The sequence below is a fragment of the Myotis myotis genome, unplaced genomic scaffold (assembly GCF_014108235.1).
Source record: "Myotis myotis isolate mMyoMyo1 unplaced genomic scaffold, mMyoMyo1.p scaffold_m19_p_18, whole genome shotgun sequence".
Lineage (NCBI taxonomy): Eukaryota > Metazoa > Chordata > Mammalia > Chiroptera > Vespertilionidae > Myotis > Myotis myotis.
In genome coordinates, this window is record NW_023416322.1 from 625781 (window position 1) to 650348 (window position 24568).

Sequence of the window (24568 nt, forward strand, 5' to 3'; positions counted from 1 at the left end):
ATGAGTAATAATTGACTGTATATTCAAGACACTATAGTCAGAAATGGCCTAGTGAGCAGATGGAATTATTTCAAAGGAAGTTCTTAGGACTCACTTATAATTAATTTCCTTTTAGGCTACTCTTTTCTCCTCCTAAGTTAACAAAAATTAATGGAAAAAAAATAAATTCATTGAAAACACAAAAGAAGAATGTAGAAAAAAACATGTAAGCTTTTTTTTTTTTTTGAGAAAAATAAGCATTATTTCTTTAACTCTCCTTTAACCTATGTGTGTTGGCTTATTGTGCTAAACAGTGAAAGACCCTTATTGCTGAGAGCTGTGTCACTGTCGTCGGAGTGGATCTTGGGCCGGGCGTGGTCGGAGGTGCTGGGCGCTCTGTCCTGGCTCTGCAGCGAGGTGGCAGAGAGCGGAGCTGAGCAGTGCCGCCGAGCAGGCCGGGTGCTTCATGCACGCCTCTCAGCCTCCACCCGTTGCAGTCCTTTTGTTGGCGAGGAAACCAGGGTTGCTCAGAGCTGGGCCTCCCCAAGGACACCCCCTGGAAGAGGAGGGCAGGCAGGCACAGCCAGGCCGGCGTGTTCTCGAGTCCTAAGCTGACAGTGGGGAGCGGTGCTGTCAGACGCATTGTTCACAGAGACCCAGTGGCACGCCCGCCGGTGCAGGAAGCTGCTGGCTGATGCTCCCGTGACCTCCCCGTGCCTCCCAGCGCACGTGACTACCTGAGTCTCCACTCAGAAGTGAGTCAGCCTCAGTGAATTGAATCTTAGAGCTCTCTGACCTTGGGCTTTCAAACTCTTCTAGAAAACTGCTGAAAGGCTGCTCATATTTTGGTTGAGATTCCCATAGGCAGACGCAGGCTTAGAATGGATGCTTCTGAGACACTGTGACCGTCTGTGGTATAAGAACGCCGCCTCCTCTCTCAGCAGGCCCTCGGGGAGGGAGCTCCAAGTGTACTACGCTTCCCCCCGAAGCTACCAAGACTTCTTTGATGCCATCCACAGACGGGGAGACACGTTTTACGTCGTGTCATTTCGAAGGGTAAGTGCATTTGGAAGGTTAAAGGACACGTTTTTGAGCACCTGCTCTGTACAGGGTGTTGGGCTGAGCCCTGGGGGATAAGGCTGTGAAGGGAGCCGTGGGAGCGCATGGAGCTGGCGCAGTGCTGCAGCACCTGCCGGACCCATTGCCACCGTGAGGGTGAGCGTGGGGTTGGTGCCAGGCAGGGACTGTGTCTTTAGGCAACATAAACTCCTCACTGATGTTGTTGTCATCCCTTAGCCATACTGTTTGTTTAAAACCAAAGGGGAGGTAAAAACATAGGTTTCTGTTTAGGCTTGTGATGGGATACCCAGCGGTTAATGAGAAATTGAAGTCGCACAAGTGGGTTTCGGATGGCCATGGGCTGGTTAGTGCAGTGGCCGTGGGCTGGTTAGTGCAGTGGCCGTGGGCTGGGTAGTGCAGTGGCCGTGGGCTGGTTAGTGCAGTGGTCCTGGGCTGGTTAGTGCAGTGGCCATGGGCTGGTTAGTGCAGTGGCCGTGGGCTGCGTAGTGCAGTGGCCGTGGGCTGGGTAGTGCAGTGGACGTGGGCTGGTTAGTGCAGTGGTCCTGGGCTGGTTAGTGCAATGGCCGTGGGCTGGGTAGTGCAGCAGCCATGGGTTGTGGTTAGTGCAGTGGCTATGGACACGGTAGTGCAGTGGCTGTGGGCGGGGCAGTGCAGTGGCCGTGGGCTGGGCAGTGCAGTGGCTGTGGGCGGGGTAGTGCAGTGGCCATGGGCTGGTTAGTGCAGTGGTCCTGGGCTGGTTAGTGCAGTGGCCGTGGGCTGGGCAGTGCAGTGGCCGTGGGCGGGGTAGTGCAGTGGCTGTGGGCGGGGTAGTGCAGTGGCTGTGGGCGGGGTAGTCCAGTGGCCGTGGGCGGGGTAGTCCAGTGGCCGTGGACTGGGCAGTGCAGTGGCCATGGGCGGGGTAGTGCAGTGACCGTGGGCGGGGAAGTGCAGTGGCCGTGGGCGGGGAAGTGCAGTGGCTGTGGCGGGGTAGTGCAGTGGCTGTGGGCGGGGTAGTGCAGTGGCTGTGGGCGGGGTAGTCCAGTGGCTGTAGGTGGGGTAGAGCAGTGGTCCTGGGATGTTTGGTTCTGGGTCCTGAGGTTCTGTTCCTCTCTCTCCTTCAGCAAATGTTTACTCCTGTTGGTGAAGGACGTGTCAGATACTAGTCAGGTTATGTAAAAGTCAGTGTTTATACAAGCACTTCTGAATGTTACATGTTAAAATGAATGGAAAAACACATCACAATTTATTCCATTTTTACTACAAAACAAAAACATATTCTTCATGGAGTCGCCGTGTGAATATTTCTGTGCTCTCTGTTAAACCAGGAACAAATGAATGAGCTAGACTTGCTGGTTTATATTCTAGGTTTTTATTTTTATTTTTATTGCTTTAAGAATGTGGAAGGGAATGGATCTAAATAAGCGTGTTCCCGCAGTGGCGTCCACAGTGCGCTGTCTGCTGCTGTCACCACTGGACAGGAAGCCTGTTCTCTTCCTCAGGTGTCACTGCCCAGGCGCCCGGGACTCTAGGAGCAGAGACTTGACCCTTGAAGATGAGGGAAATCAAGCTTTTCATGTGTTTTTGGCCTCAGGACCCAGGGGTGTGTTTCTGCCGCAGCAGCAGCCACAGTCACTTCAGCAGCAGGGGGCAGTCGAGAGTGGGTTTCCAGACGCACTCAGCAACTGCTGGCTGGTGAGACCAGGCACCTGCTTCAGGGCCCACACAGTTCTGTTCAAAGTGGAGTAAGAGGGAACTTAAATACGGGGTCCAGCACCGTGAAGAAGACACTTGAGGGATGTGAGGATGAACGCATTGAAGTAAATGCAACAGAAGTTACTCCAGAGGGATGTTTGAACACTCAGATACTGAACACTTAGGTTCAGGATAACTTTGCCATTTCATCAGAACAGGAAAGTATCTGTTAGGAACAGCAGGTGTGCAGCCACGGGCTGAAGTCGGGTGAGTAGTGGGTTCCTAGGGAAGAGAACACGTACTTGTTAGGGAGAAAACACGCCTGTTTGTTCAGGGACTGTTCTTATGGAGGAAGGTGATGGAGTTCTTCAGTATATGCTTGACACGTCTGCCTGTGTGAGAGCTAGTTTCCATTAGTTTACACGTCTGCCTGTGTGAGAGCTAGTTCCCATTAGTTTACACGTCTGCCTGTGTGAGAGCTAGTTCCCATTAGTTTACACGTCTGCCTGTGTGAGAGCTACTTCCCATTAGTTTACACGTCTGCCTGTGTGAGAGCTAGTTCCCATTAGTTTACATGTCTGCCTGTGTGAGAGCTAGTTCCCATTAGTTTACATATCTGTCTGTGTGAGAGCTAGTTCCCATTAGTTTACACGTCTGCCTGTGTGAGAGCTAGTTCCCATTAGTTTACACGTCTGCCTGTGTGAGAGCTAGTTCCCATTAGTTTACACGTCTGCCTGTGTGAGAGCTACTTCCCATTAGTTTACACGTCTGCCTGTGTGAGAGCTAGTTCCCATTAGTTTACACGTCTGCCTGTGTGAGAGCTACTTCCCATTAGTTTACACATCTGCCTGTGTGAGAGCTACTTCCCATTAGTTTACACGTCTGCCTGTGTGAGAGCTAGTTCCCATTAGTTTACACGTCTGCCTGTGTGAGAGCTAGTTCCCATTAGTTTACATATCTGGATGTGTGAGAGCTAGTTCCCATTAGTTTACACGTCTGCATGTGTGAGAGCTAGTTCCCATTAGTTTACACATCTGCCTGTGTGAGAGCTACTTCCCATTAGTTTACACGTCTGCCTGTGTGAGAGCTAGTTCCCATTAGTTTACACGTCTGCATGTGTGAGAACTAGTTCCCATTAGTTTACACGCCTGCACGTGTGAGAGCTAGTTCCCATTAGTTTGCACGTCTGCCTGTGTGAGAGCTACTTCCCATTAGTTTACACGTCTGCCTGTGTGAGAGCTAGTTCCCATTAGTTTACATATCTGCCTGTGTGAGAGCTAGTTCCCATTAGTTTACACGTATGCCTGTGTGAGAGCTAGTTCCCATTAGTTTACACGCCTGCACGTGTGAGAGCTACTTCCCATTAGTTTACACGTCTGCGTGTGTGAGAGCTACTTCCCATTAGTTTACATATCTGCCTGTGTGAGAGCTACTTCCATTAGTTTACATATCTGCCTGTGTGAGAGCTAGTTCCCATTAGTTTACACGTCTGCCTGTGTGAGAGCTAGTTCCCATTAGTTTACACGTCTGCCTGTGTGAGAGCTAGTTCCCATTAGTTTACATATCTGCCTGTGTGAGAGCTAGTTCCCATTAGTTTACACGTCTGCCTGTGTGAGAGCTACTTCCCATTAGTTTACACGTCTGCCTGTGTGAGAGCTAGTTCCCATTAGTTTACACGTCTGCCTGTGTGAGAGCTACTTCCCATTAGTTTACACGTCTGCCTGTTTGAGAGCTAGTTCCCATTAGTTTACATATCTGTCTGTGTGAGAGCTAGTTCCCATTAGTTTACACGTCTGCCTGTGTGAGAGCTACTTCCCATTAGTTACACGTCTGCCTGTGTGAGAGCTACTTCCCATTAGTTTACACGTCTGCCTGTGTGAGAGCTACTTCCCATTAGTTTACATATCTGCCTGTGTGAGAGCTAGTTCCCATTAGTTTACACGTCTGCCTGTGTGAGAGCTACTTCCCATTAGTTTACACGTCTGCCTGTGTGAGAGCTAGTTCCCATTAGTTTGCACGTCTGCCTGTGTGAGAGCTAGTTCCCATTAGTTTACACGTCTGCCTGTGTGAGAGCTACTTCCCATTAGTTAACACGTCTGCCTGTGTGAGAGATAGTTCCCATTAGTTTACATATCTGTCTGTGTGAGAGCTAGTTCCCATTAGTTTACACGTCTGCCTGTGTGAGAGCTAGTTCCCATTAGTTTACACGTCTGCATCTGTGAGAGCTACTTCCCATTAGTTTACATGTCTGCCTGTGTGAGAGCTACTTCCCATTAGTTTACACGTCTGCCTGTGTGAGAACTAGTTCCCATTAGTTTACATATCTGCCTGTGTGAGAGCTAGTTCCCATTAGTTTACACGTATGCCTGTGTGAGAGCTACTTCCCATTAGTTTACACGTCTGCCTTGTGAGAGCTAGTTCCCATTAGTTTACATATCTGGATGTGTGAGAGCTAGTTCCCATTAGTTTACACGTCTGCACGTGTGAGAACTAGTTCCCATTAGTTTACACATCTGCCTGTGTGAGAGCTACTTCCCATTAGTTTACACGTCTGCCTGTGTGAGAGCTAGTGCCCACTAGTTTACACGTCTGCATGTGTGAGAGCTGATGCCCACTAGTTTACACGTCTGCATGTGTGAGAGCTGTGCCCATTAGTTTACACGTCTGCCTGTGTGAGAGCTGATGCCCATTAGTGTAAAGTGCTGTTGGAGAATTGTTGATCCCCCGTAACCTTCACGTTCTGGTAGAAACAGTCTTTCTCACATTCGTGGAACTATTAGGACTCTCATTGTTTGGATTCATTTCCTGGTGACTGATTATTACATCTTGGTGAACTTCATTAGTTAACAGTCGTTAGAGACAACATCCTTTTTCTCTTTCTTGGTTTGTTTTCAGAGTGGGGCACGGAGTTAATTTCATTCTGACAACCGTAGACTATGTCATGGGAAAGGAATTTGGTTCTTAAATTCTGGGTTGTTCTTTTGTTCTTGCTGAAATGAAAATGAAAGAAGTGATGCTTCTTGAAGCAGCAGTCCGTTGTTTAGTGTTAATTGTTATAGTTAATGAACCGCTTTCCCAGACGTCCCCCTCACCCCCGTCCTGCCTGATCCCATTACAGTAGAGCTGAGTGCCTTCCAGCACAGACTTGCTCCCGAGGGAGAGGGTGCTCCTGCGCCCCCCGTGGGCCTGCAGACCTCGCCCGGCTCATCCCTTTGACTCTCATGGAAGTGGCACCCCACTCGGTAACCTCCCCTACTCTATTTAGTTCTGGGAATCCCAGCTTGTCTCCTGTCATAGCTTCTCTTTCTCTCCTCTCTCTGACTGTTTTACTGTGATTTGGGGGAAGGGTGGTAAAATATAACTTTTCTTCCAAGTCATGTTGAATGTGGTATAACTGATACATTAATAAGAAAAAGTCCAGTCAAGTTTAAGGCATATTTTCTCTTAACGCTTTCTGTACGAGGAAGCATTTAGTGTATTTAGGAGAGAAGGGTTTCAGAAACAGATATTCACGAATGAAGCTGTAATTGGTCGGACATGCAGGTGCCTGCAGAGTGTGAGGCAGCACTGGCAAGAAGGTGGGAGGAGGGCATTTCTTCATCAGACCCCAGCACACCCTGAAAGACTGTCCAGCCCACTGGTCCCTGGAGAAGGGAGCCTTCCCCTGGCTGCTTCCCATCAAGAGCAGGCTCTCTGGTGCCGGTGACTACAGAGGCCACGTTAGCATCATCCTCACTCCTTCCCATGCTTCTTTCCTTGAGACGGATGCTACCTAGGGAACACTTTTGACTTCTGTAACCTCTGTTTCCAGTACCTGTCCCTTTCCACCTGTTTCAAATATACACACAATGGAAGCTACACATGAGAACCTGAGCCATAGCTGCGGCCTGCCTCAGGGATGTCTCTCCCCACTTCATGAGTGCTTTATGTATTCCAGAGAAAGTGCCATATTTGGGTGTTGTATCCCTTCTTGGTCTCTTATAAAAATTCATTATATGTATCATATGTGTGGACTCGAAGGGTAATCTTAAGTAGTAGGGTCTTATTGTAATGGAGGAAGCACAGGAAGTATCCCTCTGTCTCCTACGTCATGACTGGCATGTGCCCTGGTCCTTGTAGCCGCTGTGGTCACTCCTGACTCAGTAGCAGCCCCAGGCAAGTCCACTTCTGTCTTTTTCACACGTGGTTCCTTCAGGCTCCCCAGCAGCAGGAGCACCTGAGCGTGTGTCTGGTATTGCCTCATGCCCAGACTTGCTGTGAGACCCGTGGCCACTCCTCTGGAGCAGGAAACAGACTGAGGCCAGGAGCCTGGGCCTTGCCTCTGATGAGTGAGGGCAGCGGCCCTTAGGGCCTCCTGAACTGTCTATTGCACTCTGAACCCTGGTTCTAAAGAACTTTCCTTTTTTTGGCCCTGATTGTTCGATCTAAAGGGCTTGTCTTCTCATTCATCTCACAAGCCTCTTAAAAGCAGGATGAGCCTAACTGGCATGGCTCAGTGGTTGACCATTGACCTATGATCCAGTAGGTCATGGTTCAATTCCTGGTCAGGGCACATGCCTGGGCTGCGGGCTTGATCCCCAGTGTGGAGTGTGCAGGAGGCAGTTGATCAATGATTCTCTTTCATCATTGATGTTTCTGTCTCTCTTTTCCTCTCCCTTCCTCTCTGAAATCAATAGAAATATTAAAAAAAAAAAAAAAAGGCAGGAAGTGCCACATGCTCTTTCATTACCACCCCTGACACTCTGCGCAGTGCCCGCCCCTCAGGACAGCCGTCGGTGTGTGTGACTAAGAGAAGTCACAGTGATGAAGTTTGACGCTTTCCATCCTCTCATTTGATGGGTATTTTCACATCTAAGTTGTGTAAAGAAATGTGAACCTGTTGACTGGTCCATGCAGCAGCTGAGGCAAGGCTGGGTTCCAGCACAGCTCCGCCAGGTGGCCGGCCTGTTCCTGCCTCTGAATTCAGCTTCAGAGCCGTGGGCATCACCCTGTGAAATGCACGTCTGTCCCTACAGTGTATGGTGCTGACAATCTCAGTTTTTAATATTTGGCAAAAACATTTTGGCATAGACTCTTCTTAGAGCTCACTGCTCTCTTTTGGAGAAGGGTGGTGTCCAGTGTCTGTGAGGACTCAGGCAGTGGGAGCCTGACACTTCAAACTTCAGACAAAGTGCAGGAAAGGCTCCACCTGGTGCAGGAAGGTCGATGGTGATGTTCTTGGTTCAAAAGTTCATCCCCATCTAAATCCATCAAGAAGAATGTCACAAAATAGCAGTGGGATTAGACAGATTAAAAATAGTGTCGGAGTAAGTGGATGCTGCACGGACACGCTCCCAGGACCAAACTGGAGTTACACCTAAAATATAGAAAAATTTCCGGAATAACCAACAGACTCACTGGAGAGAACCCTAATAACCGAGGACTGAAGTGGAGACTGCATAGAGACTGGTAGGAGGGGCAGAGGCACGAAAAGACTGGCCGAGCTCCCACAGACAGCAACTGAAGTTCCAGAAAGATACCTCAGTGATGGAGGATTGCCACTGAGAACTCTGGGGTCTCATCCCCAAGCTGGGTCCCCCAGTAGAGAGCATCAGAACTGAGAAGGGTGCCCAAATAACATCTGGCTGTGTAAAGCAGTGGGGTTGCTGTCTGCTAGGGAGAGACAGCTGGAAACTCAGGCACCCTCTTAAAGGCCAAAGTACAAAATTCCCTGTGGAGCCACCCACCTTGTGCTCCTGGAGAGGGAGGGCAGAGTGGATGAGCTGTGTGAGCAGAAAGCCAGGATCAGGGGCTCTGGGGTCAGAGCTCAGAAGGCAGACACCCTGGTTTCCTGTGCTAAGTCATTCCTCATGCTGTGGAGGTCATCTTTCTTACACAGACATTTGTTATACAGGCGACCTTGCCTGGGGGGAAGACAGTTGACCCACCCTTTTAGAAAACACCTTACCCCACGATGTGACGTTTCTGAGGCCAATTAAGAGACTGAGAATAATAGTTAGACTCCAGGCAGAAGCAATTGCCCCACCAGGATGATTGCCTGAGGGAATCAAGATGGAATCCTATCAGTCTATAGACAGAGGCATCCTCTGGAGGCTTTGAGTCTTTGCCTAACCTAATTAGTCAGAAACAGCGTTTGACACTGTCCTGCACTAGAGATTGAGAGGCATAGCAGATCTGCCTACTACATAGTCACAGACCCAAACAGGCAGCCAAAATGAGAAGACAAAGAAACAACCCACAAATGAAAGAACAAGAGAATTCTCCAGAAGAAGAGATAAATGAAATGGAGATAAGAAATGTTTCTGATACAGAGTTCAGAATAAAGTAAAAATGCTCAACAGCATGAGAAAAGATATAGTAATTATGAAAACAGAAATAAAGAATGCCATAGCACAGATAAAGAACACATTGGAGGAATACACAGCAAATTAGGGGAAGTTGAGGATCAAATCAGTGAATTAGAAGACAGGGTTGAAAAAATCAATCAGAGAACCAAAAAGAAAAAAAACAGGAGGACAGCATAAGGGAGCTATGGGACAACATGAAACATAACAATATTTGAATAGCAGGTGTGCCAGAAGAGGCAGAAAGGGAGGAGGGATAGAGAACATGTTTGAAGAAGTAATGGCAGAAAACTTCCCTAACCTGGTGAAGGAAAAAGTCACACAAGTTCAGGAGGCACAGAGAACCCCAAGCAAGAAGAACCCAAATAGGCCCATGCCCAGACACTTCATATTTTAAAATGCTAAAAATTAAAGACAAAGAATCTTAAAGGCAGCAAGAGAAAAGCAAACTGTTACCTACAAAAGAACCCCCATAAAGCTGACACCTGATATCTCATCAGAAACTCTACAGGCCAGAAGGGAATGGCATGAAGTACTCAAGGTAATAGGAAGCAAGGATCTGAGACCAAGATTACTATATCCAGCAGGCTATCATTCAGAATAGATGGTCAAATAAAGAGCTTCCCGGACAAAAAAAATGGCTAACGGAGTTATCACCACCAAGCCAGCATTACAAGAAATGCTAAAGGGACTGCTGTGATGAGAAGAAAGAGAGAATCCTAGCCATACAGAATTAAAATGGCAATAAGTAAGTACCTATTAATAATAACCCTGAATGTAAATGGATTAAATGCTCTACTCAAAAGGCATTGGGTAGCTGAATGGATACAAAAACATGACCCAACTATATGCTATCTACAAGAGACCCACCTCAGAACAAAAGACACACACTGGATGAGAGTGAAGGGATGGAAAATTTTTTTCCATGCAAATGGGAAAGAAAAAAGCTGGAGTAGTAATACTCATATCTGACAAAATAGACTTAAGCATGAAGGCCATCACAAGGGACAACAAAGCATATACTAAAGGGATTGATCCAACAAGAGAATATAACCCTGGTAAACATATATGCACCCAATCTAGGAGGACCTAAATGCATAAAAATTTTTTTTTCTAGAGGCCTATAACAGAGAGATCAACAACAATACAATCAGAGTAGGGACTTTAACACCCCGCTGACTTCACTGGCTAGATCTTCCAGACAAAAGCATAACAAGAAATAGTGACTCTAAATGATACACTGGATCAAATGGATTTAATTTACATTTATAGAACATTTCACCCCAAAACTGAAGAATATACCACCTTCTTCTCAAGTGCACATGGATCATTAACAAAGATAGACCACATGTTAGGACGCAAACAAGTCTCTACAAGTTCAAGATGATTGAAATCATATAAAGCATCTTCTCAGATCACAGTGGAATGAAATTAGAAATCAATTACAGTAAAGACGCCACAAAACATTCAACACATGGAGGTTAAGTAGTATGTTATTAAACAATAAATGGTTTACCAACGAGATCAAGAAAAAAATAAAAAACTTCCTGGAAACAAATGAAAATGAACACACAATGACCCAAAATATCTGGGACACAGCAAAAGCAGTCCTCAGAGGGAAGTTTATAGCACTATTGGCCTACCTCAAAAACCAAGAAAAAATAAACAATAAATTATTTAACCCTACAACTTAAACAACTTGAAAGATAACAAGGAAAGTCCAGAGTAAGTAGAAGGAAGGAAATAATAAAGATTAGAGCAGAAATAAATGACATAGAGACTAAAAAATCAAAAATAAAAAAATCAATGAAACCAAGAGCTGGTTCTTTGAAAGGATAAACAAAATTGACAAACCATTAGCCAGACTCATCAAGAAACAAAGAGAGGACCCAAATAAATAATATCAGAAATGAAAGCAAAGAAATAACCATTGACACCACAGAAATACAAAGGATTGTAAGGAAATACTATGAACAAACTATATGCCAACAAGTGGGGCAATGTGGGTGAAATGGGCAAATTCCTAGAAAAATCGTCTCCCAAAACTGAATCAGGAAGAATCAGAAAACCTGAATTGGCCAATAACAACTGATGAAATGGAATCAGTAATCAAAACACTCCTAGCAAACAAAAGCCTGGGTCTGGACGGCTTCACAGGGGAGTTTTACCAAACAGTCAAAGAAAAACTAACACCTATCCTCCTCAAACTACTCCAAAGTATCCAAGAGCAAGGAACACTTCCAAGCTCTTTTTTTATGAGGCCAGCATTATCCTGATTTCAAAACCAGATGAAGACACTACAAAGAAAGAGAATTACAGGTCTATATCCCTGATGAACATAGATGCTAAAATCCTCAGCAAAATATTAGCAAATCGCATCCAGCAATATATTAAAAAGATTATACACCATGACCAAGTGAGATTTATTCCAGGGATGCAGACCTGGCACAATATTTGCAAAACAATAAATGTGATACATCACAAACAGATTGAGAGATAAAAATCACATGCTCGTATCAATAGACAGAGAAAAGGCATTTGACAAAATCCAACACCCATTTTTGATAAAAAAAACTCAGCGAATAGTGGGAGCATATCTCAACAGGTTAAAGGCCATATATGACAAACCTACAGCGAACATCATACTCAATGGGCAAAAACTAAAACCATTTCCCCTAAGAACAGGAACAAGACAGTGATGTCCACTGTTATTCACCACTCTTACTCAACATAATACTGGAAGTCCTAGCCACAGTGTTCAGACAAGAAGAAGAAATAAAAGGCATCCAAATTGGAAAGGAGGAAGTAAAACTCTCATTATTCACAGACAGCGTGATATTGTACATAGAAAACCCTAAAGACTCCATCAAATAACTACTAGATTTAATCAATGAATTAGACAATGTAACAGGATACAAAAGCAACACCCAAAAATCGATGTTTTTTTATACACCCATAATGAATTCTCAGAAAGATAAACTAAACAAATTCCATTTACCATTGCAACAAAAAAATTAAGATACTTGGGAATAAACTTTACCAAGGAGGTAAAAGACCTGTATTCAGAAAACTACATGACGTTGTAAAAAGAGAGAGAAGAAGATATAAACAAGTGGAAGTATATACCATGTTAATGGATTGGTAGACTCAACATCATTAAAATGTCCATACTACCCCACGCAATCCACAGATTCAATGCAATCCCTATTAAAATACCAACAGCATATTTCACAGATCTAGAACAAATACTCCAAAAATTCATATGGAACCAAAAAGGACCCCGAATAGCTGCAGCAATCTTGAGAACAAAAAACAAAGTTGGAAGAATCACAATACCAGATATTAAGTTATACTACAAAGCCACCGTAATCAAAACAGCCTAGTACTGGCATAAGAATAGGCATATAGATCAATGGAACAGAACAGAGACCCACAAATTGATCCAAGACATTATGCCCAATTAATATTTGACCAAGTAGACAAGAGTATACAATGGAGGCAAGACAGTCTCTTCAATAAATATACATATTGGGAAAATTGGACAGATACATGCAAAAAAATGAAACTAGACCACCAACTTACCTCATACACAAGAATAACTCAAAATGGATAATAAATGTAAGTTGTGAAACCATAAAAATCTTAGAAGAAACCGTATGTAGCAAAACCTCAGACATCTCTTTTAGCACTGTGTTTATGGATACATCTCCTAAGGCAAAGAAAACTAAGGAGAAAATAAACAAATGGGACTACATCAAAATAATAATACAATCAAAATACATACGCTTCTGCACATTCCAACAAAACGAAAAGGGAGCCCACTGTATGGGAGAACATGTTTGGCAATGATACATCTAGTAAAGGTTTAATATCCAAAGTATATAAGGAACTCATACAACTTAACAATAGGAAGGCAAACAATCCAAGTAAAAAATGGGCAAAGGACCTAAGTAGACACTTCTCCAAAGTGGACATACAGAGGCCAAGAGACAGATGAAAACATGCTCAATGCCACTGATCATCAGAGAGATGCTAATTCAAAGGACAATGAGGTATCACCTGACACCTGTCATAATGGCTACCATCAGCACTTCAACAAATGACAAGTGCTGGCGAGGATGTGGAGAAAAGGGAACCCTAGTGCACTGCTAGTGGGAATGCAGACTGATGCAGCCATTATGGAAAACAGTATTGAGTTTCCTCAAAAATTAAATATGGAACTGCCATTTGACCCAGTGATCCCACTTCTAGGAATATATCCTAAGAAATCCGAAACACCCATCAGAAAGAATGTACGCACCCCTATGTTCATAGCAGCACAGTTTACAATAGCTAAGATCTGGAAACAGCCCAAGTGCCATCAGTAGATGAGTGGATAAAAAACTGTGGTACATTTATACCAGGGAATACTATGCAGCTGTAAAAGAGAAGGATCTCTTACCCTTTGGGACAGCATGAAGGGACCTGGTGAGTTTTATACTAAGGGAAATAAGTCAGTCAGAGAAAGACAAGTGTCACATGATCGTACTCATATGTGGAATCTAAATACAGTGGGGCCTTGACTTACAAGTGTCCCGACTAACGAGTTTTTTGAGATACCAGCTGTCTCTCGGCAGATTTTTTGCATTGAGTTGACAGAGTAATTTGAGTTAACGAGCTCCTTAACGAGCTCGGTCTTGGAATGAATTAAACTCGTCAGTCAAGGCCCCACTGTAACAAAATAAACTGATGAATGGAGTGGATACAGAGACGTGGAAGCATGGAACAGAGTGCGGAATCTCGGAAGGCAGGGGAGGGTGGGATGGTGGGAGGTAGTCAACCAAGGACCTGTATGCATATATGCATGGCCCATGGACACAGACAGTGGGGCAGCGAGGGCCTGGGATGGGGGCAGGCTGGAGGAGGTCCATTGCTGGGGTCCAACCCCAGCAGGTCCAGGGGTCCCCAAAGGTGTGGATGGAGTCGGCGATGAAAGAATGACACGGAGGCAGCGTTCAGTTGATCAGCATAGTTGGGTTCTCCAGCCAGGTTCTGTTGATCAGCATAGATAGGTTCTCCTGCCAGGTTCTATCCAGGATCTCCAGCCAGGTTCAGTCACCAGGTTCTAGCCAGGTTCTCTTGCCAATTTCTGTAGTCAGGTTCAGTCCAGGATCTTTTGCCATGTTCTCTCGCTAGGTTCTGTCTCCAGTTTCTGTCCAGGATCTTTTGCCATGTTCTCTCCAGCGAAGTTCTTCTGTGTCTAGGTTCTGTGTCTGGGTTCTGTGTCTAGGTTCTGTGTCCTGTTGTCTTGTTACATCTGTATTTATACCAGTTGATTCCAATCCTATCAATCTCTATTCCAAAGGTTAGGGCGTTTCTTATCTCCATTCCAGGGAGTAAAGATTATGTAGCTTAAGCATGATTGTTCGTAGTTAAAGTGATTAATTACCCGCCTGGCACTTAGTTAAGGGGTTTTATTCCCTCCCTAACTTCAGGGGAAAATCCCTACCTGGGGAAACAACCTTTCTCAGAGAGGTGACCTTGGTTAAAACACATACTGCCAAGAAGGTGAGCAAACATATTAAGAACAGTATGCCATATATGCCAGGTCCCTTGAAACAGCAAGGATGGACCGGCTCCCGGCAGTCCATGGGGGAAAAAAGGGTACATATGTAATACCTTCAACAATAATTATTTAAAAAAAAAAAACAAGCCCTAACCGGTTTGGCTCAGTGGCTAGAGCGTCAGCCTGCGGACTGAGGGGTCCCAGGTTCGATTCCGGTCAAGGGCATGTACCTTGGTTGCGGGCACATCCCCAGTGGGGGGTGTGCAGGAGGCAGCTGATCGATGTTTCTCTCTCATTGATGTTTCTAACTCTCTATCCCTCTCCCTTCCTCGCTGTAAAAAAAAAAAAAAAATCAATAAAATATATTTATAAAAAAAAAAACAAAAAAAAACAAAAACAAAATAGCAGTGGTATTTCCTAAAGTAATGCCTCGATAAATATCTAAGACATGCTTAGAAGAATGGTTTATTTTCTTAAGGCATATTATTTATTTATTGGAAATTTCTGTTTAGTATATATACCTTTATGCAAAATCTTCAGAGGCAAGAATAATTTCTTTAGTCTCCTTTGAAAGGGACACAGATCTCTTGTTTTGAAACTTTACAGCTTACTTGGGTCTGAAGTTTGGCCATTTTGTTATCTGCACTTTCATGGCCTTTTAGTCTAATTTTTTCTCTAGCTTGAGAAAAATGTGAATATATGAGTTTTGAAAGATACGTGCTTTAAAAAAATGTCTTATCTAAGAAGCATGACTTTTAAAAGGCTTTTTGCTAATTTTTTTGGTTTTTTATATATATTTTAATATTGTCCCTCATTTATCAAGTTTGCTTATGAAACTACTTATTTTACTTAAATCCAAAAACTGTAGGTATTGTGATAAGAAGAGTTCCCAGTTTGATAGGTAAAAAATGCTACCAAACTACTATTTTGATTTGTACTTCCTTTCTGACTTGTGAGCTTGAGTTTCCTTCCTTCTTTCCTTCCACTTCTATTGACTTTATTAGGGTGAGATTGGTTAATAAAATTATACATGTTTCAGGGGTCCAATTCTATAACACATCATCCATATGTTGTGTGTTCACCACCCCAAGTCAAGTCTTCAGTCACCATTTATCCTCCCTTGGCCCTCTCCTGCCTCCCCCATCCCCTGACCCCTGGTCATCCTCACACTGTTTTGGTGTTTATGAATTTGTTTTTTTGTGTGTTTTTTTTTACTTAATCCCTTCAACTATTCACCCAGCCCCCAGCCTCCTCCCCTCTGACAGCTGCTAATTAATGTTTTAGTTACTTTGAAATGCACTCTCATTCAGGTCTAAAGCACATTATAAACAACAGTGCAGAGTTGTCTCAGCATCCACGGTGCCCTTACTGACTCCATCGGTGACATCTCTTGTCCCTTTTCTGTCTCATTTCAGTTTATTCAAACACCGACACCTTCACATAAGGCTGTGTGGTTCACAGACCTCTTTCACCTTTGGCACCTTGTTAGTCCCTTACAGGTAGTGAAGTGCGTATTCCCAGTCCTGTTTACAGACAAAAGATGAGGCAAGGGACATGGAGGGCTAGTTGAGGACACAAATGGTAGATGGCAGCTGGGCAGTGACCGAGCTGCTGTGATCAGCCAGTGGCTCTCCTTGCCTCGGGCTGCCTGCGAGCTCACCGTGACAGAAGAGCCACGCGGCCCGCGATGACATGCGCTCTGTCTGCTAATCTCGTGTTGTAGATCATGCACTTGATTAGGTTACACTTGCATAACCGTACAGTCACTAAGGTCTGAAAGATTCCAAACAAAGAACAGGACTGATAGGCTTTGAGAGTTTCTGGTTTCTTTTTAAAACAGTTGGAAAACATATCTTTGCTGTTATTAATAAGGAAGTAATTTAGCCAAAATGGTCACTACTTCAAGATCAGTCTCCAGAACTTCTCAGTGCAGTGTGGTCCTGTGCGTGTGTGCAGGCATCCCATGACAGGGCCTGTGTGTGGCGGCCAGATCCCTGAGATGAGGAATGTTTGATCTGAAGCTCCTCGTTAAGTGTGAGTTACTGCTGTGGTTTTGGGGGATTTAGTCATTTGTTCCTTGGCGCTGTAACAGACTGCTGGTAACAAAAAGAATCAATTATTTGGACTTTTCAGTTGCAAACTCTAAAATGACTTGGATGTTTGAGAGAGAACTGTTCAGTCGGCTCTGTAACTAGGCTGTGTGTAGAATACCCCGGGCACACGGCCGTACACTCTCGAGTCTGTGAAGTCTCGGGCTCCTCAGGCAGTTCCGGGCTCTGCTGAGTGATCTGCAGGCTGCACGCCGGGGACGAGCTGCCCATTGCGGTCTGCGCTGAGGCCCGCGGCCGTGAGGAGGCCCTGGGAGCTGGCGCTCCCTGTCGTATTCGGGCCCTGGAACATGGTTTTCTGGGTCCTGCGGTTCAGAGGTTACTAGAGCTGGGGTTTGCGGAAACAAATGACATTTTCCTCAGTGATGTTTAAAATTACTTTTTTAATTTGAATAACAATCAGCGTTAAAAAGCTGGTTTGGCTGTAATTTGATGTGGATGGACTTGAGCTGCAGAGCAGTCAGTCCTGAGACTCCCGTCGCCTGCAGGCAGGGGAGGCGCTGCTGGTTTCCTTACCAGAGTTCAGACTGTGCTGAGGAAGGAAACATTTCCTGGAAGCAGATCTGCACTCTCAGAAAGAATTCTTCTTCACATCACGAATATGTGGAGGAAAATGTTTAAAAAAAATATTTTATTGATTTCAGAGAGGAAGAGAGAGGGAGATAGCAACATCAATGAGGAGAGAGAATCATTGATTGCCTGTGTCCTACACGCCCCCCACTGGGGATTGAGCCCGCAACCCAGGCATGTGCCCTGACTGGGATCCAAACTGTGACCTCCTGGTTCATAGGTCGATGCTCCACCACTGAGCCACGCCGGCCGGGCGGAAAATGCTTTTTTAAACAATTCGTCTCTGCAGACATTGGAGTCCTGCACTGCCCAGACTCTGCCACTCACCCTGTGACTGCGGGCAGATCGCGGCCCCTCCTTCTCAGCGTCCTGCTGTGTAAAGGATGCAGCTGGAGAGGCTTGTGCTGCTCGTCAGCTCCAGAGGCTGCTGTCATTCTGTGACTGCGTGTCTGCACGCGTGCGATCTGTAATGTCGTGTTAAACACCTCGAGTCACTAAAGTGATTCAACCGAATGGAGTTAGTGCACTTCAAGGGTTTTGAAAAACAGCCATAATGAAACAACAAAATGTCAAGTTACAAGGTGGGCCCATAAATTGACGAGTTTGAGTCTTTAGTAGCTGATGTCAGAATGTATTCAGTGACCCCTTTCACAGTGCTCACAGGTGCCAGCCTCTCCTCACAGTGTCCCTCTGAGGCAGGTGCCGTGCTTACCCTGTTAAGGAGGGGGCGCCGGAGGCACAGGTTAGCGCCCTTGTCCAGGGAGACAGCTCGGAAGTGAACGTTTAGCTCCAGGGTCTATGTTTCTCTGACCACTTCCCGGCACTGCCCTTTCAGAACTTTGATATCCAAATGTCTTCGCTTTCTAAGAATTTAGCCTGGAATTTAATTCCATTGATCTTTCTGCTCACAACATACTTTGAGTTGTTTTAGGTTTATTTCCCAAAGAGAACAAGACAGAGCCCGTGGAAATGGAGCCACATGTAACTTAAAAATAATGTTATGGGAGGAAGAAGGGCCCGCAGGAAGCAGAGGAAGCCATTAGAGGTGTAGGAGAGGTTTGGGTGGTGTACCACGGAGGAAGGGAAAAGAGACTTGTTTTTTTTTTAAAAACATGGAGGTCAGGAGAAGAGTTTAAAAAGGAGGCTGTCAGCAGCGTTGGCTGTCAGAGCGCACTGAGAAGGAGAAAGGAGAACACCCTTTTGTCTGTATAAGCCTGGTCAGTGGTGACCTGAGCCCACAGTCACAGTAGAGAAGTCAGGACAGAATCTGAGCGGCATTGGGTGAGGCTGTGGAGGGAGTCACGTGGGGGGTTGGGCAAATCTGGTCTGGAAGGGACGGGGGCTCGTGGACAGTGTATGTGTGTGTTTAAGGCCAGAGAGATATAAAGGTAAAGTGTAAGGTAAATAGAGACCACTGTGGTTTACTTCTACCCATAGAAACAGAGCAGAGCATATATTTTATGTTCTAAAGGAGCTTTAGTCTGTATTTGTTCCTCATCTGAACTAACATTTTCTTTTTAAAACAAAGCCTGAGAAGTCGAGAACAATTTTTGTTTGTTTATTTGCAGTAGTGGGACTACAACAAAATAAAAGTATGGAAGGAATTAAAACCAAATCTTAAAAAATAAAAGCTTATTTAAAATATTGCTTAAGATATTAAAAGTCATCTAAATCTTACATAAGGACCTGGCTTTTAATAATGGTAAAGAGTTTTAAAAATATAAAGGTCAATAGACCTACTTTTAATTAAATTTATATACAGATGGTCTTGGAGTTGTTCCTCATATAAAGTCAGAAAACTAGCAAAGTAGCCTGTTAAATCAGCCAGGTTTGGTGTGAGCTTTTAGCTGACGTCACAGGCTTAATTAAGGAGGCGGCGGTTATGGTCCTTAGAAAAGTGGTGATTTATGACCTGACTCTGGATGAAGGTCTGAAGCACTGTGTCATTTCCTCCCCTCCCCCACATGGTGATTTGTTCATTTTGGACTCTGATTTGTTTAACTTTGACACCGTCAGCAAATCTGAACACCGACACTTACTTGGTGTTTAGTTGTGTGACATGAATTTCCAGGCCTGGATGCTAAGCTATAAAGGGCCTGTTGTGGGTGGGCTCTGAGGAGCCTCCGTCCGTAGCTCAGAATCACACGCAGCCGGGTGACGGTTGGGTTTGCTGAGGCTGGGAGGATGGTGTTGGTCGCACTAACAATGGGGGGATTGTTGCTTAATGCCCGTTTCCCCTGCCAGGCCTTACTCACCCTGAGGGCAGGGACCCTCTTAGTCATCACTCTGTGCCCAGCATCCAGGCATGGAGCAGGTGGGAAGTACTGAGGGCGAGGACCCACAAATGAACGGATGCCAGATCCATCAGTTTTACACAGATTCTAAATTAGTCTACACCGGCACCATGACGTGATGGAGAATCTGTAATAGACACGCTTCTGGAGTGTTTGTATCAGGGCCATCTGTGTCTCAGGGTCAATCTAGGAATCAGTGTTTGAAAACCAGTGACTTCAGGTACATTTTTAAAAGGCTAGGCACCATTTGCACGCAAGGAAGGCCTGTGTACCTGGGGAAAGAGAACTTTAAGTGAGGACACTAACCAGACTGCAGTGCCCATATGCTGTAGAGCGGCGGTTCTCAACCTGTGGGTCGCGACCCCTTTGGCGGTCGAATGACCCTTTCACAGGGGTCGCCTAAGACCATTGGAAAACACATATATAATTACATACTGTTTTTGTGATTAATCACTATGCTTTAATTATGTTCAATTTGTAACAATGAAAATACATCCTGCATATCATATATTTACATGACGATTCATAACAGTAGCAAAATTACAGTTATGAAGTAGCCACGAAAATAATTTTATGGCTGGGGGTCACCACAACATGAGGAACTGTGTTAAAGGGTCGCAGCATTAGGAAGGTTGAGAACCACGGCTGTAGAGGGAGTCAGTGCAGACTGAACAAGCGCTGTGCTTGCGGAACCCCCTATGCAGGGCCTGCGGTGTGCGGACGGTGGGCAGTGCGGCATTTGTCCCCTGCACTGTGCTTGCTTTGATCATGGGAGGCATCCACGAAGAGCTTGTCAGCGTAAACTGTTACATCTTCCAGAGCCTATATTGTGAATAATTTTAGCCATCTATGTCTGATTAGAATATGCCTAGTAATAAATCTTAAAACTAAGACTAAAATACATGATACAGAATAAACCACCCTCTGTTATTCAGTTTAAGTTTTATAGATATTTCTCTTCCAGTTCCATTTACTTCTTTTAAAAATATATATATTTTTATTGATTTCAGAGAGGAGGTGAGAGGGAGAGAGAGATAGAAACATCAATGATGAGAGAGAATCACTGATCGGCTGCTTCCTGCACACCCTCTACTCAGATCGAGCCCACAACCCAGGCATGTGCCCTTGACTGGAATCGAACCCAGGACCCTTCAGTGTGCAGGCCGACACTCTATCCACCGAGCCACACCAGCCAGGGCCCAGTTCCATTTACTTTTGAAAGGAATTCAGTGCCTTTACTCTGTGGAGAGTGAGTGTGCTTGGAGCTGGTGTCAGTTTGCTGTGAAGCCCCGGAAGGAGCCTGCAGTCCGAGGTGTGGTTCAAGGCCGTGACCTCATTTCCCTCACATGTATCCCAGAAGTGGGGCTGCTCCATCAGATGGTAGCTCTCTTTGTGATTTTTTGAGGCGCCTCCCTACTGTTTTCCGTGATGGGTTAGTTTTTTAGAACAGTCTCATTGAGGTATAATGGACATATAAGAAACTGCACATAGGCAACTACACACTTTATAAGGTTTCACGTCTGTATAGATCTGTGACATCGCCACAGTCAAGATGCTCAGCTTGTCTGCCTTTTCCAGCTCTCTCCCATCATCATGACCACTGACCTTCCTTCTGTTACTATAAATCGTTTACATTAAAAACAATTTTATATGAAGAATCCCACGTGATGTAGTTGTTCTTCTGACCTAATTGTCAGGTCATCCACATTGGGCTGCAGCGGTGGCTCACTCTGCACTGTGGGGCGGAGTTTGTTCACTTTCTACTTTGGGTTACCACCGGAGAAGCTACTACGACTGTGTGTGCACAGGACTTTGTAGGACACGTGCCCCCATTTCTGTTGTGTAGAATCCCAGGACCAGACTGGCGTGGTTACATGGTAGGTGTGTGTTTATCACTTTAAGAAGCTGCCAAACTGTTCTCCAAAGTGGCTGAGAGTCCAGAGGCCGTATCCTAAACACTGGACATGGCCAGTCTTCCACATTGGGCTATCTTCAGTTACATTTTCTTGATGACTAATGATTTTAACCATTTTTCATGTGCTTATTTGCCATCATCTCTCTTCTTCGGTGAAGTGTCTGTTCAAATCTTTTGCTCATTTTTAATTGGGTTGTTCGTTTTCTTGTAATTGATTTGAGAGTCTCTTATATATTCTAGATACAAGTCCATTGTCAGATACATGATTTGGACCTATTTTCTGCCAGTCTGTTGCTTGTCTTTTCAGTGCTTTTCAAAGAGCAGCATTTCTTAATTTTGGTGAAGTTCAATTTATTAGCTTTTTCTTTTATGGATTGTGTTGTCCCAAGAAATCTTTGCCTAACGCAAGGTCACAAAAATGTTCTCATTTTTACTTCTGAATTTTTATAGGTTTAGTTTTACATGTAGCTCCATAATTAGTTTTGAGTTAGTTTTGTATACAGTGCAGGGACAGATCAGAGCTCATTGTCTGCATATGGATATCCAGTATTGTATGATGTTTAATGTTGTGTTCTAATCCAGTAGCATTTATTAGAAGAATTAAAGTAAAGCCAGGTGTAAAAGTTATTTATTTACTAGTAGCCCGGTGCATGAAATTCGTGCACTTTAAAAGGGAATTAGAGGAAATATTTTAATATTGCTATTTGTTCTTTCTCTATAATAGAAGTGTCAGAGATGAAAGAAAATTAGTAAAATGTATATGAAAATCTTCCTCCTGTCAGAGTCTGGGGCACGCCGTGGGACCCAGAGTCAAGTCCCCACCCACCTGTGTGCACCTTGAAATCGCGTGAGACCCAGACCCGGCCAGCCCCACCCCCATTGGGCAAGATCCAGACCCTGCTGGCCCCACCCCCATCAAGCCCCGCCAGGCAGTGGGCGCAGCCTCAGGTCCCCCGTCAAGCCCCGCCAGGTGGGGGGGTGCAGCGTCAGGCCCCCCATCAAGCCCCGCTGGGCGGGGTGCAGCCTCAGGTCCCCCGGCCCAGTGTGGGGCGGGGGATGCAGCCTCAGGTCCCTCAGTGCACCCTCAGGTCCCCCAGCTCGGTGCTGGGGCGGGGGGCGCGGCCTGAGTTCCTCCGTCAAGCCCCGCCGGGTGCAGGCGTGGCCTGAGGTCCCGCTTCAAGCCCTGCTTGGCGGGGGGCACAGCCTAAGATCCCGCTTCAAGCCCCGCTGGGCGGGGGGCATGGCCTGAGTTCCCCTGTCAAGCCCCACTGGGGTGGGGGGCATGGCCTGAGGTCCCCCTTCAAGCCCTACTGGGCGGGGGGTGCAGCCTCAGGTCCCGCGCCCCGGCCTGGCGCCATGCAACCTCAGGTCCCTGCTGATCGCTTGTTATGGCTCGTTACGGGGAACCCCGCCTTCGCTGTGGGCGCAGCCATTTTGTGTTACGGGAACCCTGCCTCCTCTGTGGGCATAGCCATCTTTTGATGGCGTGATGGAGTGTCAATTTGCATATTACCGCTTTATTATATAGGATTATGTATTTATTTATTTTAAATCCTCATCTGAGGATATTTTTTCCATTGATTTTCAAACAGAGTTGGAAGGGAGGGAGGAAGAGGGGAGAGAGAAACATCGATTGCACCACCCTGATGGGGGCTGGGGATCAAACCCACAACCAAGGTACATGCCCTTGACAAGGAATCGAACCCGAGACCCTTTAGTCTGTGGGCCAACGCTCTAACTGCTGAGCACACCGGCCAGGGCAGGCTGTCAGACTTTTGTGCGTTATCCTTAATTTCTTGTTAAGCTGTACATTTTGCTGGAACTTCTTAAGAAGTATCCTGTGACTGAACTTCAACCTAAAATTTTAGTCTTTATACTTAACCAATGAAATGTTATTTATATCCTCTTTGGAAACATAACATATATTGTAGATAATTATAGTAAAAATGTAATGGGTAGCAGAAAATATTGCCAAACCAAGATTCTGGAGCCCAGATGAAATAAACACACCATGTGCCTCTCTCTGTCACCATGCTCGGAAACACACAGAAAAGGAAGGAAAGAGGAACTGAAAATAAAGTTCTTTAAATTAGAGCTTTCTGCTGCTTTTGTCTGATCTACTGATGGGGTTTTTTCTTTATTTAATGAAAGAGAATTAGACCCTAGAATTAACCTTTAAGAATATATGTGTTATGTATATATACAGGATCGTGGGCATTGGCTTACAGAGTAGACAAGCAGCACAGAGCTGGTTTATCCTGGAGCACTGGGCCGCCTCCTCAGAAATGAGGAAACTCATTTTCCCACACCACTATGCGTCATTACTTTCTGGTTTGTGGAGAAAATCGCTTTTGGGGGCTGATACAGCACTTTTTGTAGGCAACCATGTAGACCTAGGCTGAGGGGCAGAGAACATGGATTTCTGACTTTAGGGAAACACTTTTCAGAGCCTCAACGCCCTTCTTTCTAATACAGGAATAGCAATAGTCACCTCTCTCGTAGGTTAAGAAGTTGAAATGAAATAATAAGTCAAGCACTAGCACAGTAATAAAACAGAGTAGGGTGTTCATCAGGGCTGACCTCGAAAGCACATGGCTAATTTCAAGAACCCATAAAGGGTAGGATAAGGGAGAGAGTTTGCTTGTCATCAGATGTAGCATAATCATCTAAGATGCATCCCCACCCCCAACTCCCCATATTCATTTTAATCTTATGATTTTTCTTATCATCCAAAGGACAGAAAATCAGCACATCTACAAGGTTTTACAGCTGTGGCTTTTCACAACTATTATCGAACTAGGTTCATGAAGGCTTGGTTTGGAATTAATATTTTAAAATATATGTGTTATGTGGGTATGAATGTGTGTATATTCCTCTTTCCTTTCTGGGAGAAATAGGATCAAATTGAAAAGGAGGAGCCCCTTCCAAGCAGAAAGGCAACCAGGATCTCCTCAGGGACCATAACTGCAGTCCTAGCCTTTCACGGACTAGAGCTCTTCCACGTCTTTCCCGTGTGACTCTAGTTCAGTGTTCATTTAACGGATGTTGACAGAGACTAGAGA

The 24568-nt window shown here is 45.2% G+C and overlaps 1 protein-coding gene across 3 annotated transcripts in view; it reads left to right on the forward strand.

Moving 5' to 3' along the window:
• The window catches only part of ATF6 (activating transcription factor 6), a 143535-nt gene that overhangs the window by 82759 nt on the left and 36208 nt on the right, over positions 1-24568 (forward strand). For 2 of the 3 annotated variants that reach the window (XM_036342270.1, XM_036342273.1), the window contains one exon: positions 921-1035. In XM_036342270.1, coding sequence (XP_036198163.1) covers positions 921-1035 — 115 coding nt within the window. The remainder of the gene's footprint in view (positions 1-920; positions 1036-24568) is intronic. The other variant, XM_036342272.1, reaches the window with a different exon arrangement.